The sequence below is a fragment of the Scomber scombrus genome, chromosome 3, assembly GCF_963691925.1.
Source record: "Scomber scombrus chromosome 3, fScoSco1.1, whole genome shotgun sequence".
NCBI lineage: Eukaryota > Metazoa > Chordata > Actinopteri > Scombriformes > Scombridae > Scomber > Scomber scombrus.
The window spans coordinates 5,715,720-5,727,950 of record NC_084972.1 but is presented as its reverse complement, the minus strand read 5'-3'; the positions used below and the strand labels follow the sequence as shown (position 1 = coordinate 5,727,950).

The 12,231-nt window shown below is 40.6% G+C and overlaps 1 protein-coding gene across 1 annotated transcript; it reads left to right on the top strand.

Moving 5' to 3' along the window:
* Positions 1-2,561: 2,561 nt before the first annotated feature.
* On the top strand, positions 2,562-10,234 carry si:ch211-112f3.4 (EF-hand and coiled-coil domain-containing protein 1). Its single transcript, XM_062416331.1, is given in 10 exon segments — positions 2,562-3,159; positions 4,529-4,991; positions 5,102-5,254; positions 5,681-5,716; positions 6,314-6,321; positions 7,891-8,032; positions 8,481-8,628; positions 9,408-9,524; positions 9,776-9,845; positions 9,959-10,234. Coding segments are annotated over 10 exon segments (1,893 nt in total). The 3' UTR covers positions 10,117-10,234.
* The last annotated feature ends 1,997 nt before the right edge of the window (positions 10,235-12,231 follow it).

Sequence of the window (12,231 nt, the reverse complement as noted above, 5' to 3'; positions counted from 1 at the left end):
GTGTGTGTGTGTGTGTGTGTGTGTGTGTGTGTGTGTGTGTGTGTGTGTGTGTGCGTATCTCAGGACATCTTTAGCCTCAGGTAACACTGAAACTGTACACTCACCTGTCCAAAGGTAAAAGTCCCAGATGAATCACGGCGAGCACTGCAGGTCAAACGCATTCAGATTAGGCGTTAGGAACCAAAACAAAGACTAAACAATATCTGAGGTCTCCTTCTGTGAGCTTATGTGTTCATATGACTCATCTATTAGCCATTAAATCATTGTGTGGTACGTAAAGGTGAAAATGAAAGGTCTTCAGCTCTTTTTGTTTTGTTTTCAGTAGTATATGTGATGCATTTTGAATTATATATACCTCCATTCTCTCCTTTTAAGAGAGAAGCAGAAGTGAAGCAGTTGTGTGTGTGTGCTTTTGTTTTGTTTTGTTTTTTGCTGGTTTGCATGAAGCACAGTTTCATTTTCCAAGATTGGTTAGTGTTGGAGTCTAGTGGAATGCTTCCAAGGCCAAAGCCAGGACTTTATAAATAAGTATGTCAGTTTGCCTATGTTAGCCACTTCAGCCAATTCTAATATTGTTTTTTTTATTGTATATATATACCCCAAGAAATAGTGTGACTTTTGGAAAATATAATCATATTTTATTGCTAAGTTGAAAATATGGATATCACTCTCATGCCTGTATGAACTACTCCAGGCCTGGAAAACCCAAGCAGGTATAGCTCCAGGTCTGAAAAGTGAAGCCAATGAGGAAGTGCCTTAAACCTGCATTCTTTCTAAAGGGCAGCATGGGGCGACTGCACTGGCTCCAAAAAGATCACAACAAGATCAACAAGACCTCAATCGCAATATGGCTTCAATCGCTAGTTTGAAGTCTTCTTTAATACACCATTATGTTTATGTTGTAATTATGGTCCCATTTAGACTGACATAGACTATAAAGTGAGGGACGCTTTAGGGCATAGCTACCTTGTGATTTACAAGTCGTTACCACGGCAACCCTATTGAATATGTATGTTACGCAACATAGAATAGGTGATATACAATATTATATCTATGTCATATCTATATATAGGTGTAGCTGTCACTCTTTAAGTGTGTTTTAAGTTCATCAAAGTTAATTGTATTATTTCAATTAACTGTTTGAACTACTAAATGTCAGCAAGTACTAAAATAGTTTGTACACCCAGATCTATCAGAATGTTCTTTTATGGTTTATAAGAGCCTTTGTGCTGACTTTGAGTACAGAATATAAAGTTACATACATCTCAGCTGTCTTTTTGTCTTTGATATTGCAATATGTATCTACAAATGTCTTTAAATAATAAAAAATGTCCATTTCAATTTCACTGAGCTAAAAGTAATGTCTTGAAATTGTTCACTTTCAAACAAAAATCCAAAACTCTTCTAATTAAATGACAATTTTAAATAATTTTTAATGAATTGTTTTAGCACTAGTTCTGGCCTTATTTTCAGTGTGTAATTTGATAGTTAAGTGCACCAGTGGAGAGTAATTCATGCGGTGTAATTACTGTCTAGTCATGCCTAGGTGAGTGTAACCAAGATGCTCTCTTTGTTTAGGCTGTCAGGTTTGTGACAAGTGGTGAGGTCAGAGTGGGGAAAGGTATTTCCGCTGGGAGTTGCTCGGTTTCCTCGAGAAAAAAAAGAAATGAATGGTTGACTTCCAATTGAAGGAATGTGTGCGGCTGGCAACTGGCGACAGATTAAATATCAAGAGTCATTTTACTCTTTTTTTGTTGTTGCTGCCACACAGGTAGTGAGTCAGGTCCACTTAAGCATCATTCTGGTTAAAGTGCAAACTGAAACCCACCATGACTCATTCTGAATTGTTATGGTTTTGTTTTTATCACATTTCGACAAAGCCCTAAAAACTCACTTATATGAGCAATATCGTATGTGAACTCACATTAGATTTCATCTGATAATCAACAGAGATATGGATTGCAGATACTGCTTATTGTAAGAATTTACCACAGATCCTAAAACTCAAGTGTCTCTGAGTACTTTCAGAGAGTTCATCAAGGACATGATTAGTTGGATATGCTTTAGCAGTGTCTATGTGTATCTGTGTGTGTGTGTGTGTGGGTGGGTGAGTGTGTGATGCACTTTTCGTAATCTCAGACTATTACTGCATCAACATTGGCTTCACTTCACAGAAATCTGTAAAAAGCACTTCGTTGGCACTGTTCAGTCACACACAGAGTGTGTGTGTGTGTGTGTGTGTGTGTGTGTGTGTGTGTGTGTGTGTGTGTGTGTGTGTGTGTGTGTGTGTGTGTGTGTGTGTGTGTGTGTGTGTGTGTGTGTGTCTCCACAAAAAGGGTGGAGTCGGAGGACTGGGAGTTTTAGCACCCGAGGGGATCAGATCTTGACTTGATGTGCCGGAAAGGAATCTAAGGTGAGGTTTCCAGAGAATTACGCTGCACCAAAGCGCACAAGAAAGCCTTTCAGTTTAATCCACGGTTGAAATTATATCCGGTGCTTATTACCGTGATCAGATTTTTATTTGGTAACACCTGGAGGAGAAAGTAAGTTTATGTGCAGTCATGGAGCGTGCTGCGTTGGCTCTGCAGTGCGTCCAGCCCTCGCCCCGAGCAGCGCGTAAAAGCGAGTGGCTACGGAGCGCACTGGCCCATCACCACTGCCCTGATCCCAGTGTAGAGAACGAAATCGTAGTCTTGGCCACTGGAATAGATCAATACCTGCAGGAGGTCTTCCACCACCTTGCTTACACCAACCGGGACGATACGGTGTCTGCGGAGGATTTCACCTCACTCTGCGCAGTGCTGGGGATCACTGGAACTGAGAAAGGAAAGACGAAAGGACAGAAAGGAGTAACTGGAGATGCAGAGAAAGAGGAAGAGGACGAAGAGTTCAAAGATGTATGTTCAGGGCTGCCCAGCCAGCTGTCCTTTAAAGACTTTCACTCGCGCCTCTGTGGGTATTTCCGTGTGCGCAGTTTGCGCAGAGGCACCAGGGAGTGTGCCTGGCGTCTGCCCGTTACTGAGGACACGGAGCTGGTGGAGAGACAGATCCGGCTCCGGTGGCCGCGCGTCAGGAGGAGAAAATGTGTCAGTTTTGATCTGACGAGAGATCAGAGTGGACCAGCTCACAGACCTAGTAAAGGTCGAACCACAGAAGACCGTGAGTCAGGTACTGATGTTTACCTCATACTGCAAGTCTTACTGCATTTAAATGCCTCATAGAATATTGAGAGTTAATGTAGTCTGGTGCCATACCTTCTAACTGTAACTGTGCACACCTCGATGAGGTTTATGAAAAACTTTGGGGAGGTATTTTGCTCCACTTACAATTGTGTACTGTGGCTCTAGTTTAAACCCTTGTTTGTAAAAGCAATAGTTGTGTTCCTCTTATTCCTAAACTCATCTGGCTGCCTACTTGTAATGTAGCCCTACTCATTATTCACTAGTTAGAAATACACACAGCATTAATAGTTGTCTTGAGACAGTGTGTAGGGAAAGGGAGGATAATATTAATACCAAATACCAAAATGTCTTTAGCAACTGTAACTTTCCCTACTTTCACTCCTGATTTATTATCCTCCTCCTGCACCAGCTTTTCTAAACTGCTCTGTTTTCTAAAAAGTATAGTGGGGGAGAGTGTGTTCAGATCATTTACTCAAGTAAAAAAAAAAGTAAAGGAGGCACACTTTAAAAAAAAAGTCTCCATTACAAGTTAATTCAAAGGTCAAAAGGTTCATGTAAAATTACTCTGTATTGTTTTCACCATATGTTTTGTATGTCAATCAGTTACCACTTACCACAGCTGCCAGACAACTGAAATGCAGTTTGAAATACAACATTTCCCTCTAAAGTGAGTGGAAGTACATAAAGTAGCATAAAGTGCAAATTACGTACAGTTGTACAGTACTACCAGACGGGTAAAAAATTAAAGAAAAAAACAGTAAGGGGAAGGGTCACTGCACATCAATACAAAGTTGTTCTGAGTGATCATGTTTATCCTATGATGAAACCTCACCATATCTATCCTGATGGGAGTGGTCTCTTCCAGGATGACAATACTCCAATCCATAGGGCACGAGGGGTCACTGAATGGTTTGATGAGTATGAAAATGATGTGAATCACATGCTATGGCCTTTACAGTCACCACATCTCAACTGAACTGAACACCTATGGAAGTTTTGGTGCGATGTGTTGGACAGTGCTCTCCACTGCCATCATCAAAAATCCCTCCAGTAGAGTTCAGAGACTGTAGAATCAATACCAAGGAGCACTTAAGCTGGCCCAACACCTTACTATGACAATTTATGTTGAATTTTCCTTTAATTTTTTTTAACCTTTTTTTAACCTGTGTATATGTGTAGTACCTGAGTAATAGTACTTAGTGTCACTGAAAAAAGCTGTGTAAGATACTAATACAAAATACTCTTTCAAAGTGAGATCCTGTTCTCTGCTCTTGTATTTAGATCAATATTTATCTAAGAAAAACTGACCCATACACAAGGTGATTTGGTTTCACTTTCACCACAAGTTTAACAGTCTCTTTCTTCTCCAGAGGAGGTAGCAGCTCTGAGGGAGTTGGTGGAGGACCTCCGTTCAGCACTGCAGGGGAGCGATGCTCGCTGCCTGGCGCTGGAGGTGGCCCTCCGACGCGAGAGGAGCCGCACCCTCCCCTCTGCCTCCAGCTTTAAGTCTACTGTTTCGTCTCCTACAACTTCCATCACCCTCATACAGGGAAAACTGGTGCCAACTCTCAGAATTAAAGGACAGTCTAGTGCTGGAGGTGACAGGGAGAGGAGGTCATTGAGGAGACGGGACATGAGAGACCCCCTCTTAAGGGAGTTGAAGCTCATCCGCTCCTCACGTGACGGGCAGCTGGAGGAGGCCATCAAATTTAATGAGCGTCTGGAGGAGGAGGTGCGATGGGCGTACCAGGAAGTGCGCAAGCTGCATGGGGTGGAGGGTGCATTGAGGAAGGAGAATGCTCAAATCAGGTTGGAGCATTTATTACGGGGAGTTTCATAAAGTTTGATCATGTTTGATAGCAGAGTGTAGACGTTTTATTTAGACAAATGGTTTGATAATCTTGGATGATCTCCATCAGGAGGCGAGCGGAGGAGGCCAGGGAGGCTCTGAGCTTGGGGCTTGAGAGGGTTCGGATGATCCAGGAACAGGCCCAGTCTGTGCCGCAGCTCCAGTCCAGGATCACACAGCTAGAGACTGAGCTGCAGCAGTACAGGTACAAACAATATGTGTGGTCTCATGCGAGGGCGTGTCTGTGCATCTATTTACACATCACTTGTCTCTGTGGTGTGCTGATTTGAAATTCAATGCACTAAAAGCCAACCAACAGGTAAAGTTACACTTGATCAAAACCAGAGTGTTGAGTTAAAAGCAGATAGAGCAACAAAAGCACTGCGTTAATGTTTAACAAAGACTCTCTGTCTAGCCCTGCATAGTGAACAGATTGTACCAGATTCAACTCATTTGCATCTACAATACATCAGAGACAGTTGAAACCTGCTCTGATGACTGTCAAAGACACATTTGACACGAAAAAGGGGTCACTCATAGTCACAAAACCCCAGAAAACTCAAAACTCTTCTTGGTTTTACAGGGTTTTTGTTTTTCATCTTTCAGCTCATTGGTTGACTCTCGCTGTTCTCATCAACCTAACATCAAGCAGATGTTTGAGCACCCAGCAACAAACAAAAAAAGAGCCAGATATTCAGAATCTGGAAGAAATGAATCTGACTTTGAATTCACATGTACAAATGACAGGCTAAATGTCAAGCTATACTCTTACTAACAACAGATTAGTGAACAGATAACACCCAGTGTGTGTTTCCAGGACTAAATGATCTTTCCATCACAGGGTTGCCTCAGACTGGGATCAAACTACATTCACTAACAAAGACCACACCAATTTAAATCCTTAGTTTAAGGATTTATTGCAACAAAAGTAGAAGTGTTAGACGTGAAGGGATGAGGGATGAAGGAATGGAGGGATGAGGGTTGAATGATTAGGGATGAAGGGTTAGGGATGGAGGGTTGAGGGATGAATGGTTAGGGTTGGAGAGTTAAGGGAGGAAAGGTTAGGGATGGAGGGATGAGGGGTTAGGGATGAAAGGATGGAGGGTAAGGGCTGAGGGATGAAGGGATAAAGGGACGGGGGTTTAGGGTAAGGGATGAAGGGATGGCGTGAGAATCAGGGTGGTGGTTAGATGAAGGAAGGCACAGGATGTTGTACCTAGCTCGTGGTGGGAATAGGGAGGGAACCATTAGAGGGTTAGGGTTCAGCCTGACCTGGATTGAGCCCAAGTGGTTCCGGAAATCAAACAAAAGAGAGAGAGTGTTTGAAAGGGTTTGGGAGGGAGGGATGTGAAAGTTAAGACAAAAGGGAGAAGAACAGATAAGGTGTGACTTAAGTACTACTTGTGTGGAAATAAGGGAGGCATGAGGAGTGGTCTTTGTTCCCAAACTTAGTTATAAAACTTAATTTATATCAGCCTGAAAATGGCCTCATCCAATGAAAATTTGTAGAATTTAATCCCATGTAGTACTTCATGTAGATGACAACTGATTCTAGGCTCAGATGGAAAGATTGGCACGTTTGAATCTTCAGACATCATGGTTGTTGTCATACAGTATCAGTCTAAAGTTTGAAAACATCTTCGCATTCCCTCGATAAAGAAAGTATGTCAGTACTGATACTTTTGGCTGGTACTGTATCTGATTTAAGAAGTTCGTCTGTGGCCTCTCCTGCCACATCATCTTTGCACATCATGCCAGCTACAATTGATTTGAAGTCTAACATGTCTCATTTACTGACGGGCCCTGATAGTTTTTTCGATTCTGTTCACAGACGGCAAAATGCCCGTATTTGTTAAACTCCGATGATAACGAAGCTCCTGCCAAACCTTTTTATCTTTTTTCATGCTTTAAATAGCATAGAGCAACAGCAAGCACACAGGGAGCAGGCTTCTCATTTTCCGTGGATTGTCAATGTCAACATTTGAATCTGATACGTTTCGTAACACTGAACCACAGCTGACTACAGCTGTTAATTAAATGTCTCAGATACATTTTTATTAACACTTCATGTATTATGCTGCTCAGCACATTTTCAGGTTGTAGCTACAGGTTGGAACATTATTTAAGCTGCCAGTAAAAACGGTTGTGTTTCTGCCAACAATCAAAGATACTTAAAAATGTTTAAAGGTAACCTGTTATGATCTGATCAGAGATTCAAAAGGATTCGATGAATGGATTTCATATCTGATCCGGAACATCACTAGTACTCTGCTGTAGGACAGGCTGTTTGTACGTGTGTTATTATTAGACAGTAGCCAAAATGAAAAACAAGGCTGGGATGTTACATAAAAACCTTAATCGGTGCTAGCAGCGATTCATCATACAGGCCCAATCCTGCAAATGGAGCTACGTTGAGTCATCATGCATCATGCATACTACATGCACCAATGAAGGATAATATTGGTCCACAGTATTAGATAACTGGCAATATATTTGAGGTTTATTTTCTACCCTCAGATCTTGCTGCACCTGCATTCCTGACCCTGCCCATGAACATATTTACTCAGTTGAAGAAGAGACCTGCAGCAAGACAGGTGAGTGACTGGAGAGCTGATGAATCAGTGTGTGAACTATAGGTTTTCCCCAGCAGTGCACAACATTTTGCAACCGTCTTTGTTTCCATTCAGCATGTTTGTCAGGGGGTGACTGATCAATTTCAAGCTTTGCAACAGGTTAAACAGAACATTTAAACCACCACCATTAGTTTTTTTCATGAAATACCAATCTACACCGGTGCACATGTGAAAAGTCTTGCACAATACATCATCAGCAAAAGCAAAAAAATTGGTCTGTTTGCAGATGCAGAGGGTCTGCAGAGAGCAGTGGAGGGGAGAGCTGCATCCGATGAAGAGGAGGAGGACAGGGGAATGAGTGAGGAAGGACAGTGCTGCCTGATGGAGGTGAAGAAGCAGATCAGCCGACTGCACAGCTGCAGGAAAGGGTTAGCTGATTTCTATCACACATCAACACCTTAAAGGACTATTCTTATTTTTTTTGTTGTTTTGTAATCTGATAACATCTTCAGAATATGTGGAATTAGTACTAAATCCACCCCGGATATCCAGTAGATACCTGCAGCTCTCTGTGCTAACATGTGTAATGGATTTTATACTTGTTAATTAATCCTTGTGTGAGAAGCTCCTTAACTGCCGGTTCCCAGCAAGTGTGGAAGTATCAAAACTGTAGCTGTGATTCAACCTTCAACTTTTCTCAGCAGAGACATAGATAGAGCTATGAATAAACCAAACAGCAACTGTGTATTAATTATAAGACAAGTTAGTCTTTGAGGGTGATTGAGCTATGTGACATGGATAGAAACAAACTTACAAAAATCCAACAAGTGCCCACTCACAGACACCTGTAACTCTCCCTTCTCTCTCCTCATTCAGCTGTCAGAAGCATGTGGTCCACCAGCTGCTATCTCAGAGCCACCTGCATGACAAAAACCTCACTTCTAAAGACAGCAGGGGGCGCTGCACCTGGAAGGAACCAAACCAACAGCATCCAGAAGGCTGCAGAAACTGTGAAGAGGAGAAGGTGGGTGAAAGAGAAGGAGAAACTTGATTAATGGTTTTGTTGAATGTGGAACTGCTCTGGAAGCATAATGTCAGATTAAGTAAAAAAGAACTATGATATAATACAAATTAAACTTGTCTTATCTGAGTGGCAGCCTGATCAAAGAAAATTGTAACAAAGTTTAAAGTCCCCTGAACACTTCACTTTAATGGCTGATCTGGTTTATCAGATTATTAATTATTAGTCATTAGCTTTCATGTGTTTGCAAGCACTAGCCTACTGCATGTGTGAATAAAGTTATTTGTGTCTCCAGAGCCGTGTGAAATTTGTTCAGTTGCTCCAAGTAATGTCACTTGAGTCAGTGTCAGTTGGGGATGGAGACAACAAGTTTAAAAAGTTAAACAAATCTGGTCTAATATGCTAATAACTTGAGTTCCTTTCTTATTCCTCAATTACTTTAAAACATAGTTTCTGCCTCCAGAGCAGCTGTCACAAAGAAATGTCTGTTGAACCCCATACTCCTTTCAAATTATCTTCTTTCTGAATAAACTAACCCGAACCCTAACCCTTTCTTCTTTCTCATTAACATGCTAATCAGTGTGGCTAATATAGCCATGTTAGGCTATATTCAGTGAGTCACCAGTTTATTGTGTTGACATGGTCATAAAATGTTAGATTTTTGAATGTTGAGGGTTGAATTTCATGTTTCTAGAGTACACCATAGAAGAAAGATGTAACTTGGCTCAATTAGACATAGTTAAGGTTGTAATGTATTTGTTTATTCCTCTTCCTGTTACCAGAAAACAGAAGAAGAGGAGGACAAAACTAGGCTGGAGGAGACAGAAAAAACCTGTCTGTCTTTGCTGGAGGAAAAACTCAAAGATACTCTGACTCTACTGCTGCAGCTACGTAACAAGGTGGCATTATATACCTCTCACCTCACTTACACATACACCTCTATAGTGCCATCTAGTGTTTATTCCATCTATTGATTTTCTGGTTATCCAGGTCACTGTAATGTATTGCAGGCTATACCAAGGACAGTTAGTCAGAAACACAAAAAAAAATCACATTTACAATATAGTTTTAGTGCATTATTCCTCTTTTTTGCAGCAGAATGTAACATTATAGAACACCAAACAATTTTAAATCCCCTCTTTCTCTCTAGAACGTGTCACGAAGGGCACTGGGGAAGATTGTGATGGACACTCTGGATGTGTGCAGTAGGACTGGAGATGGTAGGTGTGTTTTTGATCTTTAAATTAAATTAAATTAAATTAAATTAAGTTTTCATGTTTTAGTTGCTCACTGCTTAACTTTCTCTCTGTACGTTTTTTATTTACCTGCTCAGCTCCGTCCCAAGTCCTGCAGGTAGCCAATGCCCTGTGCATGCGCTTATCCTCCAGTGATCTCCTAGGAGACGGAGAGGATGACGGAGGGGGAAACCTCTTGGTTCCGCCTTCTGGGTGTCAGTCCAGCAGTGTCAACTCTCTGCTCATTTCCTGTTAACTAAGCTGCTACTGTGGTACTTACAGTATCCTACAATGTGGTACAGGACAAGTGCTGAAGTGCTCTTCTCTCTGTTTCTCCATGTATCTCTTTAGCTATTTTTGCACCTATAGAAGTTTCACAGATTTTAGAACTGGTTAAATGTATTTAAACATAAATGTTATATACTTTATTTAATCTACTAATGTTCTGTATTCTATCTATTTAATTTTATTGATTAAACATTTTTATCCAATCCTTTGTTTCATGCTTTATAGTTGACATATATTAAACAATCTAGTGTTCAAGTCCTGTTTCAATGTCTGCAGACTCTAAGTTTTCTGCTATATCATATTTTCTGGTCAGACCAAACAGTATTTTGTGTTTGCAAGGCCACACACAGCAGTGAATTTAAACATTGTAAGTGGATCAGCTGTACAATATATGCATTTGGGGGCTTGACAGGAAAAATCTACACCATGGCAGTAACCTAATAATGTGTAAAATTATTAGTTTCAAGTGAATGTAAATTGTAAAAAAAAAAAAGAAAAAAAAAAAAAAAAAAAAAAAAAGGAGGCTAATGGACAAAACACACAAAGCAATTTTTAAATTTATTTTTTTTCGTGTTTTTTCGTGATTTATTAGTGTTTTATTAGTGTCACATAAGTTGCTGCTACAATGGCAGAGGACACAGACAAACAGAGTTCAATTATTCCTTTTTATTTGCCAAAGATTGCAGAGCTCCCATGTGCTGCTGCTGCTGCTGTCCAGTGCTTAGGCACACATCTCAAACAAAAACTAAAAACACAAACTTAGAGAACTTTGCTCCGTTACTTCTAAGATGGGTCTCCATTGCGTGCAGCCCCATCTCAGTTGAGCCGCTCCTGCTGAGATAAAGCAGAGCTTCATTAGTCAACTCAGCCCAGCTGAGCTAATCAACTCACCTGGCGCTGCTCCTGCTGAGCCAGCTCTGCCCAGCCTCTCTCTCCTACAGGTGACTGCCCAAACCACCCCCACCTCCACAATTATATTGCCCAAAACTTAAGAAACTAACTAACTTAACAAATTAGCTGAAGACTGAAACCAAGTTTGGTTACACTACCTGTTCATGTATGACAAAGACGAAATCCCTGATTGTAACCACTTCTATGAGAAAAAAGAACATGATACAGGTATAAAGTGAGATGTAATGATTCAGGATTGAAGGAAAGGAAAGAGAGTTTTACCTTTGGTCAGAGTTTCATTGACAACTACAACTGTGATACATTCAATCAAATCAGAATCATGAAAACATTACAGATCAATGATCTGCATCCTCATGTACATCCACACTTTGATATAAAACAGCTTACAGTATGATAAAGCTGTGACTAACCTGGTGTTTATCATTATAACATGGTAAGTGGACTAATAGTCACATTATATACGATGAAAGAAAGAGATCACGTTTTCTAGCAGCTCTTTAATATCTGTCTTCATGCCTGGTTGATGATTCATCTTTATCAGAGAATGAAATGAGTAATGCTGTGTCAACACTTTTGGTGCAAGAAGAGCAAAGTCATCAAATCTTGAGAAAGGAACCCTAACTCTAACCCCTTGAGTCTGATGAAGGTAATTGTCAAGTTATGTCCACTGACCTTCATCAGGGCAAATGTTTGACTACAAGTTCCTAAGGTCACAAGTACATATCACAGAACTGAAGATAAATAAGAGATGAAGGGATAAAATGATGGAAATACACGTGAAATAAGTGAAGATAAAAGAAGCATACTGCTCATATCAAAGTCCACATTAAACCCACAGGATGTAGAGAGCATATAGTATATAATGCAGTTTTGATGGTTTTTCACCATATTTCCCTCAGTTTTCTTACTTCCACCTTATGGTTTCCTGATTCGGATTTATTTGATTATTTGATTTATCTGAGTTTCTGTGATTTGTTCTATCAGTAGAGCTTTCTATGTCCTTGGACATGGAGTGTGGATATACCTAAGGTAAGGTTCTACATTATGCTAAATGAAAACCTTCTCTTCTTCACAATGTAATTATCAGTGAAGTGTAACCAATTTGCTATTTGAGGATAACCTGAGCAAAGTCTGAACAAACTCAGGTTCAGGGATCCTGTCAGATCAACTG